General features: G+C 41.0%; 5 protein-coding genes across 7 annotated transcripts in view; 2 read left to right on the top strand and 3 right to left on the bottom strand.

The window, feature by feature from the left end:
* Window positions 1-2,076: 2,076 nt before the first annotated feature.
* On the bottom strand, window positions 2,077-5,433 carry sdhaf2 (succinate dehydrogenase complex assembly factor 2). 2 transcript variants are annotated; one of them, XM_056412970.1, is made up of 5 exons: window positions 5,365-5,433; window positions 4,607-4,704; window positions 3,806-4,019; window positions 3,463-3,572; window positions 2,077-2,753 (listed from the first exon to the last, which is right to left on the bottom strand). In XM_056412970.1, the coding sequence occupies exons 1-5, from the start codon at window positions 5,394-5,396 to the stop codon at window positions 2,623-2,625; spliced, it is 585 nt and encodes a 194-aa protein (XP_056268945.1). In that variant the 5' UTR covers window positions 5,397-5,433; the 3' UTR covers window positions 2,077-2,622. The 2 variants fall into 2 exon arrangements, with proteins under 2 accessions (XP_056268945.1, XP_056268947.1); XM_056412972.1 differs by having other exon boundaries at window positions 3,806-4,029; window positions 5,365-5,407.
* LOC130192804 (cleavage and polyadenylation specificity factor subunit 7-like) lies at window positions 4,761-10,423 on the top strand. Its single transcript, XM_056412969.1, has 10 exons — window positions 4,761-4,860; window positions 5,402-5,494; window positions 6,057-6,251; window positions 6,469-6,572; window positions 6,738-6,883; window positions 6,998-7,340; window positions 7,651-7,754; window positions 8,101-8,245; window positions 8,327-8,541; window positions 9,926-10,423. The coding sequence occupies exons 2-9, from the start codon at window positions 5,411-5,413 to the stop codon at window positions 8,535-8,537; spliced, it is 1,332 nt and encodes a 443-aa protein (XP_056268944.1). The 5' UTR covers window positions 4,761-4,860; window positions 5,402-5,410; the 3' UTR covers window positions 8,538-8,541; window positions 9,926-10,423.
* Window positions 10,424-10,545: 122 nt separating this feature from the next.
* Window positions 10,546-11,835, bottom strand: polr2l (RNA polymerase II, I and III subunit L). The gene is made up of 3 exons (XM_056412973.1): window positions 11,733-11,835; window positions 11,119-11,223; window positions 10,546-10,827 (listed from the first exon to the last, which is right to left on the bottom strand). Exons 2-3 carry the CDS (start codon window positions 11,211-11,213, stop codon window positions 10,719-10,721), a joined length of 204 nt encoding a protein of 67 aa, XP_056268948.1. The 5' UTR covers window positions 11,214-11,223; window positions 11,733-11,835; the 3' UTR covers window positions 10,546-10,718.
* A 1,211-nt stretch (window positions 11,836-13,046) lies between these two features.
* On the bottom strand, window positions 13,047-18,665 carry LOC130192628 (uncharacterized). Its single transcript, XM_056412721.1, has 5 exons — window positions 18,609-18,665; window positions 18,375-18,505; window positions 18,183-18,250; window positions 15,802-15,879; window positions 13,047-15,061 (listed from the first exon to the last, which is right to left on the bottom strand). Exons 1-5 carry the CDS (start codon window positions 18,663-18,665, stop codon window positions 14,766-14,768), a joined length of 630 nt encoding a protein of 209 aa, XP_056268696.1. The 3' UTR covers window positions 13,047-14,765.
* The window catches only part of dagla (diacylglycerol lipase, alpha), a 35,103-nt gene continuing 26,891 nt past the window's right edge, over window positions 18,149-26,360 (top strand). For both annotated transcript variants that reach the window (XM_056412672.1, XM_056412671.1), the window contains exon 1: window positions 18,149-18,858. The gene's annotated coding sequence lies outside the window, so the exon portion shown is untranslated. The remainder of the gene's footprint in view (window positions 18,859-26,360) is intronic.

Raw genomic sequence — 26,360 nt, 5'->3', positions numbered from 1 at the left:
TAAGTTCGGGCCTAGAGTTTAAGGGTCATCAACAATGGATCTTTGGAATTGGTGCTGATGTCTGGAATTAAGGAAATGGCCAGCTGTGCCTCCTACGTTTCACTCCTTCTTCAACACAAGATGTCATCTCACAGAAAACCTGTGTGTGTCTTTATTTTCCAGCCTATCTTCCTCCTCTATCCACTAAGTTAAACCTGGCAGATGTAGGAACTCGTACCAGTGAGTGCAGGTTCCGTTTGTGCTCCTCCACTCATGACTCCAGCAGACATCTCCAGCCTTCATCAAGACAGGATGAAGGCTGGAGATGCTGCAGGTGGAAAGAAGAAAGAAAAGAACATGGGATGAAGTGAAATTCCAGGGGAGCAGAGGGATCTGGCAGGGCTGAGGATGAAAGGGAGCACTGTCACGACACAGGAAGCAGGAGTGGAGGATGACAGGAGCGCATGGCTACAGATAGGCACAGTGGGTGTGCGTGGGCAACAAATGAACATAGACTCAGAGCAATAAAGACATTATTTGTGCTACCCTGCATGTGGGATCCACAGGTGGCATCCTTTTTTCTTGAAAGCAGGGAACTGTGACACCCAGTAAGCTTGGGATTTAGCTACTGTCACATGACTAGTGGTGTGTGGTGGAGGACATTTACACAGCCACAATTAGGTGATTTTAATTCAAACAGGTTTATTTTAAGCACTAAGATTATTATTATAACGTATTGCATACCAAAATATATAAAATGGACGCATTAATGTGTCAGCAGCTTCACTGCGGTGGCTGGTTGAGGTGGAGCTTTGTTTAACTACTTCATATACAATAACGTAATGGTTCTCAGCCTAGTGCTGAGGCCACTTCCAAAGAGTCGTGAAATTAACAATATAAAAATAAAGATAGATTACGAATGTGTATTCAGCTCTTCCCCTAATCTTTGCTCTTTTTATTGAAATATTACTTTGACCTTTCATCATGCATTGTATTTTCTCATTGTATTATATACCTTTAATCCCAAAAAGAATAGCTAGTAACGATAGTTGTCCAAATAGGTTGTCTACATCACTTATGTCGGCTGAAAAGTACAATATTACAGGTAGAAAGTCACCAAAATAGAAATAGTCACAGAAAATTGCACTTGCGTAAATGTACTCTGCCCCGCTGATTACGATATATGGTGAGACAGATGGCAGAAGAGCAAAGAGCACACCGAGTGGAACCCTTCTGACGTCACCATGTCTATTTTAGGACAAGCTAAGAATATAAAAATTGAGGGTTGTGGTGCTTACTCGACATATTTTTCCTTTTGAAGTGATGAGAAAGAAAATACACATCATCATTCGTCTCATAGCTATACGATTGTCTTGTCTGTGTAACACCTAAGCAGGGGATCATGTGCACATTATGATTCTCTGGGCGTAAACAAGCAGGCTTGTCATCAGATTCGAGATTCTGAGCACATCTCGTGGCCAGAGGGCATTTCCCTTCTGCTCTCAGTACAAGGTTCCACTGAACCAACATCACACACAGCTGGGCAAGAAATCTCCCCCACAGACAACACACACTGATCCAGTGGTGGAGAATGTTGACGTTGTTGTTGTTTACATGGCTTTAAGCTAAAATATATGTGCTTTAATTGGAAACTCGGCTCGACAGAAATGTTCACTAATGCCTTGCTTCATATATATAACAGTAGAAACACTGTATATTCTACAGCTAGCATTCTTTTCATCCTTAAATCCAGTAGGGTAGTAACAGTAGGGTTATTATGTGTTGATGTTTTTTTAGGCAGATTGCACATCCGTTTTTATCATCTATAGGTTTGAAGGATTCCAACAAAAATATGGCAGCTTTGAACTGATGTTTTCACATTTTATCCTGCAGCAATGATAAGGTACGTGAGATGTGCGTTTTGCAGGTGACCCACTTGCCACCAAGATCAGCAGGCGTTTCAGTTTGACCGTCTGCTTCCACCATGTGTCCATGCACCGACACTGCAGTCAACCTTCATTATGCAACAAATACCGGTCATACCATCGGTATGTTATTTAACTCTCTGGAATGTGAAAATAGTAATGGGAGAAGACAGTAAAGCACAGGCATTTATTAAATAACCCATAATGTCTGTGATAGGCACAGTACAATCATTGAGCACAACATGACAGTTCAACAAGCGACACTAATGTGTGAGTACATGTGTTTCTGTTTAACTGTCTGGGATAGAAACTGATTTTCAGCTTGTATCCATATATCGAAGCTGACATATTCAGTATGCATCTCACACACTTTAATCAGATTTAATGTATAGTCTTAAATCAGAAATGTACAATACACTTCAAGTAAATTATTCAGAGCACCGTGCTAATATCTTGCGTTGTATCAATCTTCGCTCGATCCAACTTCCCTCAGCTTCCATGGATGTTCTTCCCCTTATAATAACTGACTGGAGTTGACAGAGGAAATAGAGGATGGAGGCGAGAATATTTCATAGAAAGGTCAATAGTACTAGAGAGTAAAGTGTTTAAAATAGTATCCATGTCACAATATTTTGTTTTGTTGTTTTTCTGACACTGATATTTCACCACATTCACCAGCCAAAATGAGTCTTTGAGAAGGTCCAAAGGGTCATGGACCTCACAGGCTTTCCTTATCCAGGTACTCCAGGTTGGGTGCATCTAACCTCTTTTCTTGGTTGCGGTTCTTTGTGAACTCCTTCAGCATATCCATGATCTCTCCTTGGTAAACATCAGGTGTGGGCTGAGCTTCTGTAAGCACAGAGAGATCAGATGGCTGAGAAACAAAGAGCACACAGGGAAGCCCTTCTGACATCACTGTGATCTATTTTGAGCAACTTACTGATGTTCGATGCTAAGCAGAGCAGTGGTTAATTATTTCTGCATCATTTCCCATGAATGATTACCATTTCTTTTTTTAACAATGCTTTTCATCACTATTATGCCCACAGGAGTTTTCCACATGTTGTGCAACAGACTGAACACAACACCCCAAGAGACAGCCAATATGTACCAGCCGTGAAGGCAACGCTGGATATTATTTTCACCTTGTCAATCTGTGTATATGTGTCGTTATGGTGGACTGGGAGACCCCAAATGTAGAGGAACTAAGGCAGAAGTGGTTTTGTGCACTTTACCAACTGTTTATATTTCTGTTTGTCTGTGGACAGTTTATCCCCCGCAATGTCACAACCATGCAAAATGCACTCAGTGATAATCAAAATAAAAAAGAAGGTTGAGGTCAAAGATGGATGTAATCCAAACAAGGGTGGCAGAAGTAGGGCGGCAATAAGCAGAGAAGTGGCCATTGCCCACCCCCCCTCACACACACACACACAATTTATGCCCCTGGCCCGCCTATGCCATCTCTCCATCTAATAATTATTTTGCATTAGCTCTACTAAACTGAATGAGAGGCAATGTCAAACCTCTGAGAAGAAACAATAAAGTATTCTCTCACCTGTTGCCCAGTAGTAGATGTCCCAGTCATTGCTTGGTTCATTAATCAGTCTGTCGTACTGGTACAGCTGCTTCTCATTCATTGTGTTCAGGTATCGCTTCGCAAAGAGGCTGAAAGAGAGGTGGAGAATTTCTTTGAGTCCTCTCTAAAAATGGTTCTCAAGTTGCGGTTGCTGTTATCTGTTCAATGTATTCTACACTGCGAACTTCAATGACAAAGTGGGAAATTGTTTAATATATTAAAGGTATACAAATGAAACACACCTCTACTATACCAGTGCTCTAAAGTGTGCCACCGGTACGGCTAGATGCCAGATATATGAAAAACAGTTCAGTTTAACAACCTGAGCAGGATGCAGTTCTCCAACATGCCCCTCTTGCGACTCTCATACAGCAGGCGTCGCTTCTTGATGTCAGTGGGCTCGCCGGGCCTCTCGTCCCAAGGGGGCAGAGGGATCTCAATCAGGTCTCCCCTCGTGTCCTCTGGCGTATCTCCACGGTAACTCCGAGAAGATACCAGCCCTGTGATTGCTGGTCTCCATGCTGTCTGGCACAAACCTGTAACCAGCTAACAGGTAACACATACACAGGTTTGAGCAAGTACTAGTAGGCTACATTGTAGTGTATGATTTGATCAAATTCATGTAATGGGTCCAATAATTCACTATGTAATCAGTTTATCACCTTTTGAAAAAAGGTAGTAATGTTGTTGAACTGACACATATTGTTCAAAAACACAGTAGAATAACGCAATGTTCAGTAAATGAGCTTACGCAAACGCAAATCCATGCTTAAGTAGCTTAGAAAATAGACTGTAACTCTATACGTCTTCCATTCAATAATGCAACATAAGTGGCTTCTATTAGATAAAGAACCAGAAGTTAAATAAAAAATCAATAACGTCGTACACCGAAGAAGAGAGTAGCAGAGGGGAATTACATAATATCTCATGTTTACAACTGCTCTCCAGCCAAAGGACTGAACGCGACAATCTAACGTTAAGATAGCTATTTAACTACAACATAATACTGCATCGTAATATTTTTTTTATATCTTTATATTTTTAATTAGCATTAGTTACATCTTGCAAGTGTTCTCGAGTGAACTAGCAACAGTAACAATATAACGTTTATAAGATAACTCACCCTCTTCGCAACAGCAGAGATCATTGTAGCCGTATTTCTTGTTACGTTGAGAGACTTCTAGGTGAAGTGCTTCTCCGCCGTGAAAACGTTGCAGATGTCTGAATGTCAGACACAAGCAGGTTTCACGTTACAGCAGCACACGGAACACTATCGAGGGGGGACCGGATGCAGCGCACCCTGACGTCGTAGAGTTAAGGATACCGCAATGTTTGGCCTTATGAAAACACAAGTGGCCCCAGCGTGGTAAATTTAAGGTTTGTAACGGAGTTTGTGTATATTTAGTAGATATTGGTTTTTTACAATTAATTAAATGATAATATATAGAGACGTACTGTAGGAACCACATATTGTATGTTGTTGGTAAAGGGGAATATATTCCCGACGCACTTAAATGCTCACGTAAAGGAAGATTAGCATTAGCAGCATAGCATCATTAGCTGACGAGAGCGAGCCTCCAGTAGTCTGAAACTATCTAACTATTTGAACTCATTTATGAAAGACCGTGCATGTATTTTGAAAGTGTTGATTAAAAATAATGCTTCTTGACTTATGTTCGCTTGTCGTATTCTCGGTTTATCGTCATATTTAGTCTCAACGCAAGTTTATCATTTTGTGCGGACTCGAGTTGGTTCAGGTTAGCTACAAGGCGTAACGTTAGCAACAAATCCTGAATATTGCCAGTGAACCTGTTGTTGGTGGGCGCGGATCATTTGCTACGTGTGCATGTGTGAACGACGCTGAGAACAAACGAAACATACCTGCTTAGCTGCAGTTTCATCAATTGGATCATCTTAGGCCCGCGGGATGGCTGCTAGACCTGCAGCCGGACCAAGTAGCTCCCAGACGGACATCATAGATCTTTACAGTGACCTCAATCAAAACGACGAGGTGAGTATTTTGCTGTTTTTGTATCGAATCAAATGCATGGGAGTGCAAAATTAGATGTAAAGTTGTCAGCACCTTGGTGGGGTTCAAATGATATTTTTGTATTTGACATCCGTGTAAACTGATCAGTAAATTGTTAAATGTCAGAGTGTAACTCTTTGTGTGGAGACTCGAGTTTTATGAACGCGCGTATTTGCAGTTATAAAAAACACAACATTTCACTTTTTATTACTTAAGCATTTACAGCCTCGGGTATAAAAATAAAGTCCATTTTAGAATAGCCTCCATTTGGAGTTGTGGTGCTGTACGTGTGTTTTATTCCCCGGAGTGGAAAATGCACTGAATCAAGTACCATTTCAGAGCCTTTATGTTGTGCACACATCCCTGTAGTCTTGGCAATTGCAGAGAAAGAAGAAATAATCCCACTTTTATTCACATTTCCTGCAGCTGCAGGAATGCCTGGGAATTTCTATTTACTCTGGCGTTGTATAATTAGTTTATGCTCTTTACATTGAAGATTGAGGTTATAATGGGTAATTGTTGCTTTTCTTTCTATCTCACACAGGATTTGGACCGAATTGCTGAAGCAAATGAACTTTTTGATGCTGTTCTAACTGGCTCAGTTGATCTGGACAAGAAAGTCACTCCAAATGTGATGCCTCCAAACAAGACACTACCTAATGATGGGCCAACAACTGTGAAAATACCAGGAAAATACTCTCTGAGAAGACTGTCTTTATATATTGGAAATTTCCCCTGGGTAAGTATTTTTATTATTATTCTAAATATAAATATTATAATTTAATTACATTGTCCAATGCCATTTCTATTGTTTTGTTCACATGGTTTTGCAGAAAAAATGCATACATGAAAATGAACGGAGAAATAACTTCCCCAATCAAGTGATGATCACAAGTATCTTATCTATCCTGTCATTTTCTCACCCTCAATTTCCCAAAATCTGCTGCTATTTCTAGTGGACATCTGATAAGGACATCACGTGCATGGCTCAAACGTTGGGTGTGAAGGACATCAAAGAGATAAAATTTGCTGAGAACAAAATTAATGGCCAGTCTAGAGGGTGAGTGATGCAGCTCTGAGGTTCATAATAAAAGCAGTTCCTGTGAATCCATTTTTGTATTGCAGGAAAGGAAGTGTGTGCTTTTCAATTTATAGAGAATGTGAATATTTTGGACTTGGTGTTAGTCGCTATACATGTGTTGTTTTTTTCTTTTGTGTTTCACAGCTTCGCAGAAGTGGTGGTTACCTCAGAAGAGTCATTAAAAATATTATTGGAAAAAATACCCCACTGTGAGCTTAATGGGGATAAGATCGACTGTCGCTTTGCAACTCGCCATAACCTTGGTGTGTTTGAGGACATCGCAAATAAACGTAAGACCACCACACATCTCTAAAACACTTATGAATGAATGTATATAAATTGGAATGAATTGCAAAAAGTGTGTATTGCTATAATTTTTCACAAAAGCTTTGTGTTCCCTGTAGGTATACCCATGCGTGTTAATTCCAAAGATCCAAAGGAGTCCGATTCTTCGGATAAGATTCCCAGATTATTAGCACAAGAGCCCAGTCCTGCCCCCTTCCCTCAACATTACCCATCATATCCACTTGCAAACAGGTTTCCCTCATTACCCGGCCCTTACCTTAATCATCCACCTCCTCCTTTCCCACATATGCCTCCAAACATCCCTCCCCCCATGCCACCCCCTATGTTCCCTCCTCATCCAATCCATGTTCCCAGCCAACCACCTCCCAGTCTGCATGTAAATCCGGCATTCTTTCCCCCAGTACATGACGGGCACAACAGCCAAGCTTACAGCCAGCAAAAGTAAGCGCATACACTGTTTTATATTTAACAAGATTGCAAACCATAAGCGGTTATATGTTTTTATTTCACAATGAGATAAGATGATATTTGTCTGTAAACTTAATCTTTACAGAGCAAAATACTAGTATACAGCAAGGAATGCACAAATAATATAACGTAGATAATAAAGAATATGGAACATATTCAGGATAATCAAACAAATTGAGATTCTGCATTTTTCGTCAAAGCGATTCTAAAAATATAATTCGTGGCAAAGTGTAATAACTTGTGTTATTGGTTAATAATTCTGACAATTCTGTGAATTTTTCAGAAACACACCTCGAAATACAGATAGAGATTTTGAGGACCTGATGAACAGAAATAAAGCCGTTGCCAGCAGTGCCATCAGCAAAGCTGTGTCTGGAGCAACAGCTGGTAAGTACAGCTGATGGCTTGGTAAAATAATAACTTGAGTTCTCTTATTGGAAATGTTGATATTCAGTAGAGCTCATGGCCACGCTCTCTGTTTCTCTGCATGTTACTTCAATCCTATTTTCCAATCCCTATCAAAGAGAAGCATAAGTGTAACACAATACTGAAACCACCATCAACTGATATGGGTTTCCAGTCTGTTGGTAGCATGGATGTCAGCACTTGAATTGTTTTCTAAATGTGTGTAACTGTGAAAGATAATTTTTTAAAACTTTTTTTTAGTAAACCTAATCCAAAAAGTGTCTTTAATACTATCTCTAATATCTCACTTCTCCACTTTCTAATTCAGGAGACTTGCGGGTTGCCATGGAGACTCTATTAACTGCCATTGCCATCATTAAGCAGTCCAGAGTGTATGGAGATGAACGCTGCCAAGCCCTGGTCACCTCACTGAAGGACTGTCTGGTCTCTATCCAGGGCAACCAAGGCTACAGGTATGTGTAACTATGCGTCAGCACTCCCAGACTTCCCATTGTCCAGAGAGAAACTCAAGCTGAGTGCACGTTTCTCTGCAGGAGTAGCAGTCGTTCTGGGGAAGACGAAAGAGACCGGGACAGGGGTCGCGACAGAGAGCGTGAAAGAGAACGTGACCGAGAAGATTCTTCTGGTTGGGAAGCTGCAGGAGCGTCTCGAAGACACCGACAACGCTCCAGGAGCGGGGAGAGGGAAAAGGAACGTTCCCGAGAACGGGAGAGGCAGAGAGATTACAGAGACCGATACCGCTAACTTGGTAAGCCCCCCTTTAATTGATATATCTATACTTGTTCATTCAACAGACTATTTTGTTATTAGTTCCACCGTTTGGTGTCTTAGCATATTGTATAGTATATAGCGTGTGTTTTTTTTAGGTACATCAAGACAGAGAAGAATGTCCAAATTATAAGGAGAGTTTAGTATCACAGAGCCACACAGTGTTGGTTAGTTTCTCTCATAAGACATCCTTTAGCTGGCCTGCTTAGTGTCCCCAATAATGCTGATTTATCATACCATATAGTAAAAACCATTAATGAGTAGCTCCCCTACCCACAGAAAGGTCCCCATGCTCAACCTCCTTTTCTTCAATCACGGTCTTTACAAAAGTGTCACCAGTTGATGGATGTCACAGACACCCATCATTTGGGTTTATAAATGTCTCGTACTTGGGCTGCAATTTTAAAATGTAAAATTACTGTTCATTAAACCAGATCCCAGGTCTGACTAACTCTTGATACTAAATACTGAACTGTAACAGACTTATTAAACTTCAAACTGAAATATTTATAAAACTAAGCTATTTGGGGACTTTTTAACAGATGTCTGTGATTGTTTCTTTTTCTATTTTAATGGGCGTGTGTTCCTGTGTTTTGTTGCGTCTTAGCGCTGTTATGTTTCTTCTGTTGTACTGGGGTCTCTCTTGCAAAACAGATATTGATCTCAAAAAGCTTACAAAAATACGATGCAAAATGTGCTTGATGTTTCTATTCCATTAAGACTTTATGGTAGTCATGAAATAATTTGAATATGACTATTTTATTCAATCACAATATCATTTAAACCACTTTTAAACTTTTTTTTGTGAACATAGAATATATTCAAATATATTTTTCTCTGCTCAACTTCTTTATGGATGCCGGTATCATCCCAACATAATGTTTTAGTCCAAACGAGTTGTTTTAGGCATGCAATTAATTTCTGTAATCCACCCATTTATTTATATGGGTTAAGCATAAAGATTTCTAGGTTTAGACCGTTAAAAGAACTACAAACCATTGCTTCCTAGGGCTATTTGAATTACCAAAAACCTTTTTCAGATTACAGTTCATGAAGGGAAGGTCTTAGTTATTTTTAGTACATTGTTACTATTATGTCGGACTGTTAATACAATACACAATTAGTTAATATATTGACCGACCAATGGCTATAACTGAAGGATGTATGCCATAAATAGTGAGGTTAAGCAGAACTTAAAAGTGGTATCTGTAAGAAATATTTTTAATAAATACCAAGGTTTGTGATGTTTTTTTTATTCCCAAGACTTGGCATAAGATGCTAGTTCAAATTGCCACTAATTAGTACCCTAGTTGTAGGAAAATTAACACACATTCTGGGGCTCTTCCTTGTTTCTTTCCCCCCAGACTGATGTCTAAGTGTGAAGCCGATTGAAGACAAGATTTTTTTGTTTCTGCTGTTGCATAGAAATCTTAAGGAATCCAAGGTGAGATTGAAGATGTATCTCAAAGTCTAAAGTGTAACTTTTTTTTGTTTTTTTCACCTGTCTGTACATACTGGGACTTTTACCTGTTTTAAAAAATAAATGTGGTTGTAGATTTAATGCTGGAGCATCAGATTCCAATGCTTGCATGTGCAGGAACACCTCTTAATAACTTATGAATTACAGTGTACTGTTATCATTTTCTTTTGTATTAAATCTATAGAATAAAAACACATTCCCTGAAAATATTATGTTTTTCCTGACATGTATTTTCATTTACCGGTAAGACAGCAAAACTATTTGAACTTGAAGCAGTCGAAACACTTTTTGTAACTGAATACCTAAATTACTATTGATGTACTGTATGATTCTGACACCTGTACTGCAGAATCTAAGACGGCAATTAAATTTTATGATGTCTGTTCTGGGTATTTTTTAAGGACAGAAATGACTGGCACCTACACAGCACACATGTGAGAGCTCATTTTCACCATATAGTTCTGGTAGGAAGATTGTGGTAACTAGATACAACAGTAATACTGGTAACAATGTCATTTAACACTTTTTATTTAGAAAACTAAATCATTATCAAATAGGTGCACAAATGAATGATCCAAAAGTTACCACTTGTTACATTAATATTTTAACAGGGCATTCCATCTGTCCATGCCACATCCCCTTAAGTCCATGTCCTTATTTCAGGTAGCCAGCAACTATCACTTCTCCAATGGAGCATAATTCAACAATTTTTCAATGAGATCCACATGAGAAAGGAGCATCCGCCGACAACAGTATCTCTTCAGGCCCAGGGCATCAAGGGCATCACTGAGGAGGGACAGAGGTCGTGTTAGTTCATTCATGGTGCACAGATCACTGAATTTATAACGTTCACAGCAGTGACAATGATGCATCAGAAGTCTGAATGTAGATAACTCGAAGCCAACAGATTAACAGACTGTTATGTTCGTTTAATGTCACTGCTGCGCAAATTGCACATGTGAGTGGATTATACTTGAGACGTATTCACGGTTTAACTCATTGCCAAAAACGTGGCTGCTCGCGACATGTGAAGATGAAACTATATTGCGACGATAAACCAGCAGGAATGCATCTCACCCTTCAGTGTACTCCGCTTGAAGTAGGCCAAGGTATGCCTCCCACTTGTTACCCACGATCTTCCCGCACGTGAAGCACCGGACGGGGATGATCATCGTGAGACACCTGGGGACAGGATCACCAACCCGTTAACAACCATATCCGAGTGAAAGCTGTTGTACAGCAAGATCACTAATGTTAACCGGGAGCTACTTGGCACCAATTTACCAGGAACTATTCCTGAAAGCATGCATGTAGCGTTCAGGCTCCCTCCTCCCGAGGGTTATAACGTTATTATCAATGTTAGCTTGACGAATGCAATGGTTTACTGACGCTATATTTCCAACTCCATAGCTAAGCTTTAATGGTCGTGTTTTCGTTGTAGGTTTAACACAACGACCATTCTTACGCCGCAATAGTTTGTGTAATGTGAAGTGTTTCTGAACGTTGTATTTCCCGGAGTCAGTTGGCGATGGCATGTGGTGCGAAGCTGTAGCCACGCGATTAGCACAACAGCTAACTGTTAGCCGACGTTAGCCGACAATAACCCGTTGCCACGAATTCACCTAACGCTACGATTGGCCATTTACAAGTAAACACAAAATGTATATACATGTGAAAGCATATTTACTCACCGTCACCAATCAAGTTTAACAAAAGCCTGAATGGGATGTTTGTCAGTGAGAAACTAGTGAACGTGACTATCTTCCCTCGTTCTCTCAAGCCGCAACAGAAGTAACATTTCCGGTCCGGTCCTTCAAAATAAAGGCTTACTTACTCAAATGCTTACTGATAAGAAAGCCCGCTTTCGCACTGTGAGCCTTTTTTTAAATTAATGAGATACTATCTCATAAAAATGACTTACTATCTCATTATTATGAGATAGTAAGTCGAAATAATTAGATTCTATGTCAAAATTATGAGATAGTAAGTCATAATTATGACCCTAATTTTGTTCTCACCATGGGGGAAACGGGCTGATCATCAACTTTTAGATTATTGGATACAAACCATACAAAATCAATTATATAAATAAGAAGCCCAGATGTTTTCAAACATCTCCCAGTCTAATGTTAAACATTTCCAAAGCCCCACACACTAAAAAACTGTTTGACTAAATACGTTTTACATTAACAAACATTGAATGCCTCCATTCGGCCAGGATTATGTTGCAAGATTGTTGCATTATACTGGATTACTTTTATCTATATTAGGTGTACCTAATGAAATGGGAACTACATTCAAAAAATGGTCACTCTGTAAATGTGTAGAATGACACCTCCCAAAACAAACCATTCAGTACAGTGAGGCTTTCAATAATTTTAGTTGAGCAGACAGACCGTGCATGCTTTATTACATCTTTTTATTATCATCTATTTCTTAAATCGTCATTGACTCCCTGATTCTGGTGAGTTTTGTTGCACATACTGGGCCAAGTCTCTATCTTTTGGTGACTCTACTCCCAGCCCACGCAGTAACTGAGTAGAAGTCCAATTAAACATATCTGTGGGTGTGCCGGTAGGGTGCATAATGGCTTATGTTAGCAGTGTAGAGATTGATAATTGAGAGTAAAAAAGTAACCACAACATAACATATTTTACCAGGTATCGCATAAAATGAAAAGTGATTGAACTGACTGCTGCTCCAAGACATTTAGCAATTGATCCATGAACAGTGTTGTAAAAATATATATATATATCTATATATACATTAGTTTATACTCGGAAATTAAAGTAGCCAAACTATGTTGTTTCAGTGTACATGAACAATTTAATTTGACAGTGGCTATTTTTTAGGTTAGCTGCTGTTGTTAAATACAAAGTCTGTACACAATTGTTAACATTAAGACCACTTCATGACATTTTAAAGATGAAACTCATCAAGCTGATTGCTATCTGCAAGTATATGATCCCTCATTCTAAATAATTGCAAATGAAGAAATATTCACATTGGCTGGTTCACTGTCTTTAATAAAGATTGGATTAAGACCCCTTTTACATTTAGGAGATTGGGGGCAGAGGGGAGTGTGCAAAAAGAAAATATGTTAGAAATATATAAAAAATATATCATAAGCATTGTTATCACAGTCACCATGAAAAACATAATCATTGCCATCATCTTTATGTGTAACATCACCATCATTGCCATCACTAACTTCGTACATAATCATCACCAACAATATTATCACATTATCATTTATGTAATTTAACTTTCTACAGCCCATGTGCTAAATGAGGAGTCCTATCTGAATTATTGCATTTATACGCTGTTGAAATTATGAAAATAGGATTTCTCTTTTTTTGGTACACTGCCTTGTTCAATGTAATGTGAAGTTTGTTTTGGTGTTGGCATACCATCTTTTTGATGTGTTTGGGGTGTTGACTGTGGTGTTGACTGTGGTGAATGAGATATATTCTAACAAGAGTTTTTGGCGAGCCAGTGTTGTAAAAGTGCCCACAATTAAAATCAAATAATGGTAAGTAGTGTTTTTCTTTTCTGCCATCTACGTATGGAACAGGGACAGACTCAAGAGCTTTACATCTGAGTGGACACTATATTGTGACAGCTGTACAGATGAGAGCTTCCTGCAACAGTGTGACTTCTTTAAGGTATACTCTACAACATTAGTTCATCTAGTCCCCCCCCCCCCCCCTCCATTTTATTAACAATCTAGAGCACTCTCTTAACAATAAAGTTGAACATGGTTATGAATAAGGGTTGGACACAAATAACTCCAATTTTTGATAGCAGGCTTTAAACCTAGTAATGCAATACTAATGGCTGTTCAGCCTGCTACAGCTATCTACTGTACGATTGAAAGAGCACCACTGTGGATTGTGTGTCAGACGTGAAAGGTTATTGATTTGTAACATCATTTGAAAGGAAAATAAAACGTTCTTATTCTAGAGCAATAGGTAACTTCACTTTGTAATTATCTGACAAATACTGTACATGTTATCTCTTACAATCGGCTACATCCCATTCGTAAATGACTACATCTTTTCAACACAAAAAAAAATGTAAATTTCACTTTGCTGTTCTCTATTTTACTCTATATATATATGCAATGTGTCACAAAGCATATTACCATCTGTTTTCAGACCTACTCTTTCATATCTCTCATTTAAAAGGGAAAACAAACCTTAGAACCACTCTGATGGCTAAGTCAAGTTTCAACTTTATGAATCTCTATCTTTTAGCAAAGTGAACCAGGCTGATTTCCAATGCAACAATGTACATATATTGCAAACTTTGATTAATAATTGTGCAAATTAGATTAAACAAGATAAAGCAGTTGAAGTAGCTACCTTTAGAGAGTTTATGCTTTTAGCTAAGTACGAATGTGACTTTTTTTTTAAATAAATGTTTATTATACAGTTCAGATGCAGTATTGAAGCTACTTCATGCATATATTATATGTAACTATGCTCCATATACAGCCTTTATTGAAACTTAAATGGTTGGATTTACTAAGTGAAAGCAGGCTCCCCAGCCCCCATCTGTCCCATAATTGTCTTTAAACCACCCAGCAACACAACTCTAACTCATACCCCAATAAATACTTTATTTTGAGAGAACGATTTTGTCTTAATTTCTCCGAGCCAGTAGCACGACTCCAAGCAAGATGGCTCCTGCAGCAATAATGGCACCACCAATGAGAAAGGGTTTCAGGTGTTCCAAAGAGTCCGTGCCGGAGGCTGCAGCCTCATCACTTGCCACTGCTGCCTCAGCTTCTGCTGCCCCATCTTGGATAGGAGGATGCTCCGGCTCTGGGGCTGCAGGGGCTGCAGGAGCTGCAGGGGCTGGTTCAGCCTTGCGTGGGACTGCCGGCTCCTTCTTTTCTGCTTTGGTTGCTGCCTTGGGTACCGGAGCCCCGGACTTGGCTTTGGCTTCCATCGACTCAGGGACAGAGGTGTGGTCTGGTCAGGAGGAGTCTTTATCAGGTCAGCTGTGTGCTGCTTCACTGAAGAATCACAGCAAACAGACGCAGACAGATTATCCCTCTGAATTAGGCTCAAGACAGCTTTTTATCTGCTCTGCTGAATGTTAAGACACTGGCATACGAAGGAGACCTTAACATCTATGTATTCACTGTAAGCGGTGAAGCAGTCATGTGGCGGCGGGGCCTTATATGTGACCTTGGAAAAAGATGACATTGATGAGAACACACTGACGCTCAGAGGACAGGGAATAGTTTATTTTGGTCCAAGCAGCTGTGACATGATCTTTTATTGAAAAAAATAATGTCACAGCAGCTTCCTGTGTAATGCTTTTTCATTGGAAAATGTATCTGTTTTGTAATGGCTGAAGATGGAACTGCAGCTGCAGAGATTATTCATAGTCTCGGACTGAATCTCTATTTTCTTTGACCCCAATACGAACCAAATCTATATGCAATAAACATATGGAATTACTCTTTTCTCCCATCTTGCTCTCACTTCTCTCTGTAAAACTGAACAAATCATGTGTGCTATAATTGAAGGACAAGATGGAGGAAGGAAATAAGGACCACCATGACTGGGAGGAAATCCATGACATGCAAACGGGGGGAGGAAAATGAAGAACAATAAACATTGCTCAAATTGAATGAACACATAATAGCAGCTCGCACTTTACATAATGTAGGCTGGAAACCTCTTTATAAAAATGCTTCCAATTAAACCCTGCACTATTGTGATGAGAGGAAATAAGGACATTACATACCTCTCCAGCAGCTCTGTAAAGATGACAAGAATAACAGATGGAGAAGGAACTGCAACAGTCTGTGGAAGTGAGAATGTCCTTAGTATAAGAGGAAGAGAGATTGAGGACACAGTGTAGGAGGGAGGAGAAATAGAGAGGGAGAGAATGAGAGACTGGGATGTACCATTTAGTTCTAAAAAAAAGGGGGGTTCTATTTTAATATGAGAGCTGTATTACTAAAGAATATTCTCAATCCAGAACGTTTTTATGGCTAGAATAACGATTACTTCTATATGGCAAATCTTAGTGTTATATTATATCTACAGATGGAATATGTGTTGCACTTCAGTGCCTCTGAAAAATAATATAATCTGGTCATATTATTATTATTTTGAACATTTTATTTCAATAGCTTTGGCTCCTCAAGCATATTTTTGTCCAGGTTAAACAATGAATGAGATTAAATTGCTGACTGTTTGAGGGCGTTTATACATATTATTGACATGCAGTGTTTCACACATCCCATCATCTTCCTTTTAAACAGTGTACAGCTCTTTTCAATAAATAAACCCATATATGTGCATATTTCTGTACCAAAATACCAAGGCAAATTCCTGGAGTGTGAACATGTCAAAAACCTGATTCCGACTTTGATTCTTCTGGTTTGTGTAGGAATCATAACTGACAAGAGGAAGAGTGAATGGACAGAGCATGGATGTAAACACCCTCTGCTGTGGTATCCAACCTGCACATAATACATTCTCAGGGGTGCATATAACTTTTTCAGTGAGTTACTCAGGTGAGTACCGGTAGATGGTGTTTGGTACTCACTCCTTATGTAGCGTCATGCGTGTGCCGTGCAGAGGGTGAGAGCTCTCTTTAACCGAACAATAAAATAAAAACATTTCAGAGGGAAATTACCACTGATTGACTACAAGTGAACTCACTCACACATGGGAGGTCACAAATGCAGCACAAGGACATATTCTTGTTCTGAAAATTGGGGCTGAATTAGAGATGAAACAGCCAACTTACTGCATTTCCCTCCACCAGCACATACTGTTGTGGCTCCTTGCCATCCCCTTCCCTTAAGTCAGGTCCCATCACAGGGTTGGACAATAAATTAGTCCAGTTGTCGTCACATGTTGTTTTCTTCTCTGTTAAGGGGTGTAACACATAACATTCGCCCTCCATGAAAATGTACTCTATGATGCAAGAGATAGTAGGATACAACAGAACTATGGCAAATTCCAATGCAATTGGCACACCAATGACATGACAGCCTTGTGTCTATTTTCAGACTGCAGATATCTGCCAAATAACCTGCAGCCCTGAGGTCAGCAGTCTGTGTGAAAGTGAGAGGTTCCCTCTGACTGGACGAGGAAGTGTTTCTCACGAACTTCATCTCATTTCTTAATTGATTATTGTCAAAGCGTTCTATTTTTCGCTTGCTTTTGTGACAGATGACAGTACGCATACTTTCATCTGTTACGAGGTGACGCGGATCCACGCCCAGTATACGTCGAAAAAAAGGTTGTCGTATGTCAAGATGGTAATCGGTAAAGTACGGAGATTTCGATGGAATGGATACTGGCTGACGCAAAAGACAGCGAATAGGAATTGAACCTAAATTTATCGAAACAACTCAGACTCGAAAATTAATAATACAGTTATATTCTCACCGAATATGTATTTGAAATAAACGTGATATATAAAAGCAAAATTTCATGTTTTAAGATGGGAAAGTGATACAAGTTGATATTAAAAATGTGTAAATAAAGTCAAGAATTCGAAACTAAACGTAACATTGTAAAAAGACATATTCACTGTGTACTTTAGTAATTACAATGCGGCTAACTATACCTTTAGGCAATGCATATATGGCCTAATTAGGGTCCAAACCACCCTGACACCTGACATGATAAATGACGATTTATACACACATTTTGGAAAAATGTTGCTTGTAAAATTCGTGCTTATCTGCCGCCCAAGTCAATATGTGCCTGCATCGCTGTGCTGTAGTAACCGGAACAATTTAGAACAGTGATTTTTGACCAATTCTAAACTGCGCATGCGCGGACACAACTGGGGCCAATAAAATACGCTTTTGGACATTTTTTATGTCAAGGTTGTCGAATACGTTAAAAAAAAAACTAAAAACAAACAGACAACTCTCCAAAACTAACAACTCACTCACCAAACAAGCGTCTCACATCCCCTCGGGGTGTTCCCGTGTGCCCTAACACGAGAGGCACGGCAGCCTCTCGGAACACATCGCCCTCTTTGATTCAGCGGCAGATTCCTTGATATTCAGAAACCACCGGTGGCGCCCTTTCTCTGCAGGATCTTCAAAGTGCCTGCGGTCTTCCATTTACAAAACCCCAGTCAGGTGTGCGTAAAACCGAACTCGTTGCGGGATTTGCGCAGGCAGACGCGGAAGCTACAAGAGCCGACTCGCACGTATGTTTTTCTGTGGGAGAAATATCAGAGGGGTTGGGCCAGATCCTGTGGAAAATGCTGCCTCCGTTTAGCTGCTCTCCGTGCTGGGGTTCGGGAGTTGTCTGGCTGATGGCACACACAAGCTACTGACTTACAGCGTGAGGCTCGAGAGGGTCGTCTTGTCCGTCAACCCCCGCGGCACCGCCACCTTCTGTGGGTAGAAATCACCATCATGCCGAGCTCCGATGGAGGGACGTGGATATGACCCGCTCTCCGTGAACTGCAACTGCCGACGACGTGTTGCAATTAAGCGGAGACCCAAGAAGCCGTCGGGTTGTAAACCACCGTGTGATTTGATAACGGTCTTTGATGGCATGTTCCAGGTTTGCCTGACAGCCGGCTCTCCGAGTAGGCTGCGGCTCTTTGATGTCTCTGGAGCCATTCATCCTATCGTTGTAATGACGTTTGTACGGTTATTATAATTGTATCGGTGAGGTATTTGTGAGTTCACCGTAATCCTCCAAAAGAAAAACCCTTGGCCGGTGTCGGGGACAGTGAGGCGGGTCGGCTGTCGGAAGGATATGGGAGAGCGAGCGGAACCGATGCAGTGGGTCTTGGCGGGGCACCGTCAACATACAGGTGAGCGGCTGATGAAGGACTGACTGACTGACTGCCGGACTCGTTACCTGCCCGAAGCTACATGCACATGCAGCGCAGCCAGTCATGCCGCTGAGCGGGCGGTGTTACCCGGCTTTTAAATCCTCGCTTTAGCGCCGCTTTGAGACACATTTCTTAGGCCACATCTCCATTAGCTAGGCCTGCAGGATGCCACCTAAAGCAGCCGTCCTAATCAACCCAGATAAGACACAGCTGCTGCTGATCTGCCTGCTGTAATCATGCCGTTGTACATTAAATCACCCAGGACTGCAGTTAAATAGAGTTAAGTGGTTCAGTTATAGCGAGTTTTGGTTTTTTTTTTTTTTTAATTGGCTGTGTAAGATCATTATGGCAAATGTCCATCACAAGAGTCCAAAGTGATGTGACGGTTTTAGTTGGTGTAAAGTACTGCCAGTTCTCCAAAGTATTCAGTTGAAGTAAGTGAAATGACAGATCCCATTACCAACATTGCTGTTGACTTAATTTCTTCTTATTTAGTAGCTATATGAACACTCCACGAGAAGGAGACTTGACGAACCACACGTGAATAATGTGAAGAACATATGTGCTTTTGGTTGATCAGATGACATGTTTGCTTTTTAAGAAAAGGACCGGTTACAGCAACAGTAAGGGGAATGTCACACCTGTTTATCGCTCACACTGAGGCTATTTCGCTAATAATTCGGGCCCTCTTTTTCTCACGACTTCCAGTTGTGGATATGTTTTTTCTTCTTCTCTAAGCCTGTGCCAATGATGCAAAATGCCTCCAACAAGCAATGTTTCAGCACTAATGAGGTGTCAGCTGAGGAGTGCCATGCTGCCACAATGAGGATAATGGACAGCTCTCAAAGTGCGTTGTAATTTAACAACGTGATAAGCCAGTTAGAGATAGTTGTACAACTATTGAGCAAAACAAGAGATGCTAATTAAATATTTGTCATTACTCTTAAAGTGGCACACTGGAGTTCAGACCTGTTGTAGACTTCTGTTTATGCTCAGGTACCAGAGGAGTGTATTGGGTGGAGAAGCCGAGATTTGTTGTATACTAATTTATGCACTGCATCCTGCCTCTTGCATTAAGCCCATCCATGTAAGGCTGCATCAACACCAGTGTTTACATTTTGTTCCCTGGCATCCCTGTAGGCTTCAACCCTGGTGGAAACCAAGTGCCTTCAGGGAATGATGGCAGTATGTTGCTCTTTGTTTAAAAAAAATGCACATTTAATGTGTCATCTCCTCTTGTGCCAAAAGCCGCAGCAAATAGAGTATTTTGGAGTAATATATTACTGCTTATTTCTCATAATTTGGTCAACAGCCCTAAATAAATGTTTGAAGTTCCGTTGCATGTTTAAATCACAGTTGAGATCAAAAATAGTGAGTTTGTCTACAGGGCAGACTTTAATAATGTCGTAGTAACATGTAAAAGGTATAAATGACAAGCTGAAGTCCTAAACTGACGATAGACGACTTGTAGGTGAACACTTGTGTGAGAAGAAACAAAATGATATTTTGAACAGATGTTGCACTCACTAATTTAGTAGCATGCACCGTCAATTAATTTGTGTTTACACATATCAGCTGAACTGGGGAGTGATTTGAGTGAAACCTTTCCACTTTAAGAGAAATGGCAAATATTCAGCTTGGGTAAACATTGAATTATTGTGTGCCAGTTCCCTCTTTGTATTCATGTGTGTAACCCAAGCTTAACATGTACATGCAAGAAAAATAACCAGGCCATTAACATTTGCAGGTGCATCATGGGACATGTGATCCAAATGAGCCATGTGGAAAAGGGTATCACTCTGTGATTGTCTCCGGGAGGCGGTATTGATGATCTGGCAGCAAAGCCATTAATAGACAAGAGGGGGACAAATACCAACGAGTGAAAAAGCACAAATTTAAAGAACCCAATTCCATGAGCACACTGCTGAAAAGCTACGGCTGCAGGAGTGCGTTGCGTGGACAAAACTGCTGCAGTTATTTTCAGTGTCTGACCAGATACAATGACAAACGGATCATTTGTGGCAGCGTGCCACAGACAGGTTGGCAGAGCACATGTAACCGCCCCAACTCACAAAACATTCATCTGTACACAAACGCACACATGCGATGTGCAGTACACATACGATCACATCAACTGAAGGAAGAGAAAATGGAGTGGGAAGAGGTGAAGGGATTGAGTGGGTGGCAGTGGGAGAAAAAGATGGAGAAAGAGGCAGAGGGAGAGTAAGGAGTGAGTGGCACATGGCTTTCAGTCTAAAAAAAGATGAGCAACACGAAACCAGAATCTGGATTAGCTAGATAAGGAAAAGGAGGGGGGTGGGGGCAGGGGAAGGCTCGCGGAGAAAATGTAGGTTTCCCCTGCACCGAAAATGGTGCAGATGCACACGCTCAGTTTCATGCTCATGAATGTCCTCTAAAATATGAATAGTGAATGAGTGTGTGGGTAGGGGGAGAGAGCAGGAGGATGGGAAGACAGAAGATGAGAACGGGTGAGCCGAAGATCGGAGATGGACGATATTCTTTGGGACGGGCAGAACGCTGCTGTAGTGTGACAGCATGGGCAGAGACGGGGTCATGACGGACGACAGGAGGAGCGCCAGGGATGTGACAAATGCTGGAGAGAATCTTGATCCGAGTGTAACGCTGACCCGGGCAGAAAAAGAGAGACTGGAGCAGATGGACGTATGATGGAGAGCAGAGGAGACTTTTCGGACTGTGCTGCAGTCGCACCGTCACGCCAACCGGGCGTAACCACAGTATTTTCTTCTGGGTGCTACCTGCAGCACAGGGGAGAAATATTGGTGCACTAACTGATGCACTGACACTAACTATTTCTCATACAGAAGCCCAGAGGTTTTTACAAGATATTGACTCACATTTGTGTGTGGACAGACCTCGTAGAGATAGTGGCCTGTGAATGTTAACAGTAGATCCTCCCAGCTATTTTGAAACCAACATACTTTTCTTTCACCGAATTAAAGTGCCGTGTGAGCATTCCCGTCCCGTGGATCGCCACAGGACATGCATACTTTCTGCAGAAACTAAATGTGCTGCATTGAATTAGACAGTCAGACACATTCAGGATGTTTCCAGATGAAGTGAGCCTGTTCACCTGTGTCTTGTTGGACACGCCTTAGTTTAAGTAACTCTCTTGACCTTCACCATGTGAGTGAAAGCGTGTGTGTTTTATGCTGACATTCAGTATGTGAAGATAAGGCCGTATATGCGCTGTATAACCAGGGATAAGTAAAGAATCACACCTCAACTGACTCTTGAAGCAGGTACACAAGTGTTTTGTATCTGTTGGTTTAAGGTTAATACTATTTAGAAATGTAGTATGTACTTTGTGTCCGTTTGAAGCACACCTTAGGCAATGCATGAAAGGGAGCATCCCCACTTTGGGGGGACACCCACAAAAATACAGTACAACTGGATGCCATTCTGAAACTATCACTCGTTTGACAACGCAACGCAACGAATAATAACGGTTCACATGTATTTAGTCCAGTGTTGCATGATGAAACGCTACGCTGATGCACAGCATCCCTATTTCTAAGACAACTGGGCAGCTGTATTTTTTTTAGTTTCAGACTGAATGTGTGTTGGTGGTTGTACCATCATATATAACTATAAATAAACTGTAATACTAAATACCAAACCAGCGTTTCCCCTAGGTTTACAGCTTCAGGGGGGCGGGACTAGTGCCGCTAGCCATGTTGGTGCCCTAAACTTAACTTAACACTGAGGTGTGCTCACCTGTGTGCGCGCATCACGGCGGAGCGCTGCCGCGCGTGAGCCGAGAAGAGTTGTCGGGCCGCCACCCTGTTATAATGGTAGGGGAAACACTGCAAACATCTCTGTAGGCCTGGGAGGTGCCTGTACTGAGAACATGTTATGTAGACTTTTTTAATTTTTTGTTACATTTTTAGAATGCGAGAACAAACTTTGCACAATACAAAAATATACTGCAGATTATGGTAATCTGTAACCAACCGGCTGTGTGCCTTTGTTTGGCTTGATGCTGCAGTGGACTAACTGAGTGAGATGAAAGAGTAAGATATAAAAACAGCTGCTGCTAGTCATACCAGATCAACCTGCTGTCGGTGAAATGAGGAATATACAACGATGGAATGTTGCGATCAGATGGGACTCAAGTTTGCTGTTTGTGCATCTTTTAGCTTCAGGTCTGGTATCTGTTCCTGCCTCAAGAATGATGCGCTGATATTATGACAGTGTTCCGTTTAATACTTGAAACAGTGAGACCATGTGACTTATAATGTGACCAAATGAAGACCTAACGGAACAGCAGGATTTTTAGATTTACTATACTGTTGCAAAACGTATGGGAGTGGATTTGACTACGAGACTACAGCCCGTGTCGGGAATGCATCAGACAATCCCAAAGAAACCCCTCTCAGTTCAAGGTTTCTGATGCTGTGCTGCATGCCGTTGCCCCGCTTGTCTCATGTCCACGTCAAACACAAAGCCCGAATGACGGACGCGGAGCACTGTCATTGTTGTTGCATCACGTGGGTACGGGCCTGGGCCCGGCACACAGTAGCACGCTGTGCGGAGCACAAAAGCATTGCTCACATGCAGGAATATGTCCCAGTGTCTTCACCAAACACACGTTGTTTGGATTCAGACGGAGTCACTGTGTCGGGATGGGAGTCGAGCGTTGGCATGACTCATGCTGAGGGCAGTGCGCAGAGTCGCAGACTGCAGCTCGGCCCAGAGTGGTCTGTGTCGTAGAGTTGCCTTAAAGGTCAAGTTCTTTAGACATTTAGATGTTCTTTTGATCTCAGGTTGGGAACATAGCAGGGTGCGTGTGGTGTGTCGGCTTCAGGTGCTGGACCTGAATGTATTTATCGCTTGAGGAGGTTTAGAATAGAATAGAATACAAACTTGTTTGAAATTTCGGGACGTTTCTTTACTATTTCCTCAACATTAACAATGAATTTAAGCATTTGCTTTCAACCCGAGTCTGCATCAAGGTCTCTTTTAGATTAAATGAGCAAAGCACATGTTTGTGATACAAGAAAATGTTGGCTATTTGGATAGTGGATAGATAGAATAGATAGATAGAATAACACATTTGTGGTCATATCTTAAATTCTATCTTAAATAGCCATGCAGGTAAGGGAGACTTATTTGACTTGGTGCTTATGCTTTCTAATTGTAAATAAATCTAATTGTGGTTATATATAGGCATCAGTTTCATAGTTTTTAAAGTGCTGCATGTGAATGTGTTCCACCCACAATTTCTCAAAATGCAAATATCTTTTAAAAAACCATCCACATTACCATTCTAATTTACTCACACATTCTCAGTTGGTTAAAGAAGTGCATTTTACTACAAAAGCATGCTAAACGTATGCAATTCAAAATGTTGAATGTAAAGTGTAATGACCACTGTTGTGAAAACAATCTAAGTGCATTCCCCAATGTCTACAGTAGACGCTGAACAGCAGCACTAATAGGCTAACATCCCCTGGGTGATGGATGGTGAAGATGAGGGGTTATGGACTGATGAGCACACTCCTCCTCTATGAAATGAGGCTAGCAGAGGCCATCTCACCAGAGGTCAGTGCTAATTAGTTGTTCGGTGCATCTTAACATATTACAATTGCTAAGATCATGAGGCTAGTGTTCTCTCCTGTAAGGTTTTGAAAGAACAAAAAAGGCAAGTTTAACTTAGGGGAGGAGTCTGATCACGAGGACGAGTGACAGCTGAACTCATGCAAGCCCTTTGCAGCTGGTTTGGATTCACTCCTTGTTAAAGGGACATTCTGAGGTGTTCTAAGCACATTGCTCCCCACAGATCTTTGGCTGTGATCGATCTGAAGTTTTGACTAATCTGTGGCCACAGTTGATGCCGTACAGAGACCTGAATAGTGAGAATACATCCTGAATACAGATTTAACATTGTCCGGCCTGGCCTGCTCATGGTTGTTATAAATGATTTCTGAGGCTATAGTGAGGAGTTGCTGCTGCTCTCTGTTCCATATCGATGTATCAGGCTTATCTCTGGACTGATGGTCAAACAAAGCAAACATTTTAAAGACACAATAGTGATGGCCATTTCCATGATCTGTTTTTTAACGTTTCATAGATTTTAATAAAATGATCAATTTTGCAAATAAAATCGAACCATAAAAGACACTCAATAAAAGGAATATGTAAGGAACAAAAGATAGTCATTATCGGAAATTAGGTGCCAAAATTAACATAGTTTTAAATGAGGGATTAAGGTAGTAATCCAAGAGGCAGTTTGCAGACCACATCAGCCCTAGCTTGGAAACCATAAATCAAACGGTATATGATGTGCTCTGCTCCATCCCTAAACGGGATATTAAACGGATGGATGCATGGACAGATGGAGGGAGCTGGCACTACTAAATTATAATAACTTTACTGAGAAGATCTACTCTACTACAAGGTCACACTATAACTCTGTAATCCCATTTAATTTATAATTGTCATTAATGTTTTTGTTTTTTTCCCAATGTTGAGGTCTCTGCTGGGAGTATGAGCCAAAGAAGCAGGCTGATAACGGTGTCCCTGGAGGTCTAGTGTGCGCCTTCTGCAATTAAGAGATCTACTTGATTTAACCGGCCCGATTGTTTTGGCCGAAATGAGATTTGGGGAGAGTTCAGATGTTCCCTCATTTCTTTTTCCCCTCTTGCTTTCCTCCCTCCCTCTCTCCTCCCACTGTCCTCTTTAATGTTACTTCAACCCAGATGGAGTTTTACAAGTAGCTGTGAGGTGACTTCAGTCACATGAACCCATTAACATGGCCGTGTTTCCTCCACTCTCTGGCACTACTCAAAATCTGAGGAGCCACATACTAGGCTGAAAGTAAGAGCTGGAATCTGTGGGTCAAGAGTCAAGCCACACCGAATGTACAGTATAATCCTGAAGTCTCCTCTGGCGTGTTTGCTTTTTACAAATAATCACAGCTAGTGCCAGAGATTGGGGTGGTTGCCTTCCAGCTGGTCTCGCTGTGTCTTCAGTGTTCTTTGTTTGAAGGTCTGCCAATCAGTGTAACCACCTGCTGTCGGGCTGTGATTGGACAGAAACCCTTCACGCTGCACACTCCACTGCTCATGGTTTGACCCTACAGTTGGTCAACTATAATCATCTGCCAATGCAACACTTGGGTTTAGCTGCTGTGAAAACAATCTTCGTGCCACATTGAAGGGTTTAGTCATTACTGGGCAGAACTTGTCCAGAAATATTTTTGCCTAATCCATTAAATCACAGTTTATCAGTGTTTTGTTTTCTCTGTACGGTGTATTAATCTAAGGAAGTGAGGAGTTTCATGTTACCTATTACTCCTTGAGGTTGTACTGTACGAACGTGACCGCTGTGATGCATGAGATAGCAGAAGCTCATTAATATGACATGTAGCATCCCTACAGTGATTACCAGTTTCATGAAGCTCACAACATTGTTCAGTGTAGATTAAACTTCATAGCTGT

Source organism: Pseudoliparis swirei, chromosome 4 (assembly GCF_029220125.1).
Source record: "Pseudoliparis swirei isolate HS2019 ecotype Mariana Trench chromosome 4, NWPU_hadal_v1, whole genome shotgun sequence".
NCBI lineage: Eukaryota > Metazoa > Chordata > Actinopteri > Perciformes > Liparidae > Pseudoliparis > Pseudoliparis swirei.
The sequence above is the reverse complement of the archived record's forward strand: the minus strand, read 5'-3'. Positions and strand labels throughout refer to the sequence as shown.

What these genes read in the sequence shown, in the direction of transcription:
- sdhaf2 (XM_056412970.1), bottom strand. Translation starts at nt 5,396, where the DNA reads ATGATCCAATTGATGAAACTGCAGCTAAGCAG. An exon ending in ATGAAACTGCAGCTAAGCAG is followed by an intron (nt 4,705 to 5,364) that starts GTATGTTTCGTT and finishes TCTGACATTCAG; the next exon opens with ACATCTGCAACGTTTTCACG. An exon ending in GAGAACTGCATCCTGCTCAG is followed by an intron (nt 3,573 to 3,805) that starts GTTGTTAAACTG and finishes CCTCTCTTTCAG; the next exon opens with CCTCTTTGCGAAGCGATACC.
- LOC130192804 (XM_056412969.1), top strand. Translation starts at nt 5,411, where the DNA reads ATGGCTGCTAGACCTGCAGCCGGACCAAGTAGCTCCCAGACGGACATC. An exon ending in ATTAATGGCCAGTCTAGAGG is followed by an intron (nt 6,573 to 6,737) that starts GTGAGTGATGCA and finishes TGTGTTTCACAG; the next exon opens with CTTCGCAGAAGTGGTGGTTA. An exon ending in CAAGCTTACAGCCAGCAAAA is followed by an intron (nt 7,341 to 7,650) that starts GTAAGCGCATAC and finishes TGAATTTTTCAG; the next exon opens with AAACACACCTCGAAATACAG.
- polr2l (XM_056412973.1), bottom strand. Translation starts at nt 11,213, where the DNA reads ATGATCATCCCCGTCCGGTGCTTCACGTGCGGGAAGATCGTGGGTAAC. An exon ending in CAAGCGGAGTACACTGAAGG is followed by an intron (nt 10,828 to 11,118) that starts GTGAGATGCATT and finishes GTCCCTCCTCAG; the next exon opens with TGATGCCCTTGATGCCCTGG.
- LOC130192628 (XM_056412721.1), bottom strand. Translation starts at nt 18,665, where the DNA reads ATGAATGGCTCCAGAGACATCAAAGAGCCGCAGCCTACTCGGAGAGCC. An exon ending in ACCCTCTCGAGCCTCACGCT is followed by an intron (nt 18,251 to 18,374) that starts GTAAGTCAGTAG and finishes TTTCTCCCACAG; the next exon opens with AAAAACATACGTGCGAGTCG. An exon ending in TTTACAGAGCTGCTGGAGAG is followed by an intron (nt 15,062 to 15,801) that starts GTATGTAATGTC and finishes GTGATTCTTCAG; the next exon opens with TGAAGCAGCACACAGCTGAC.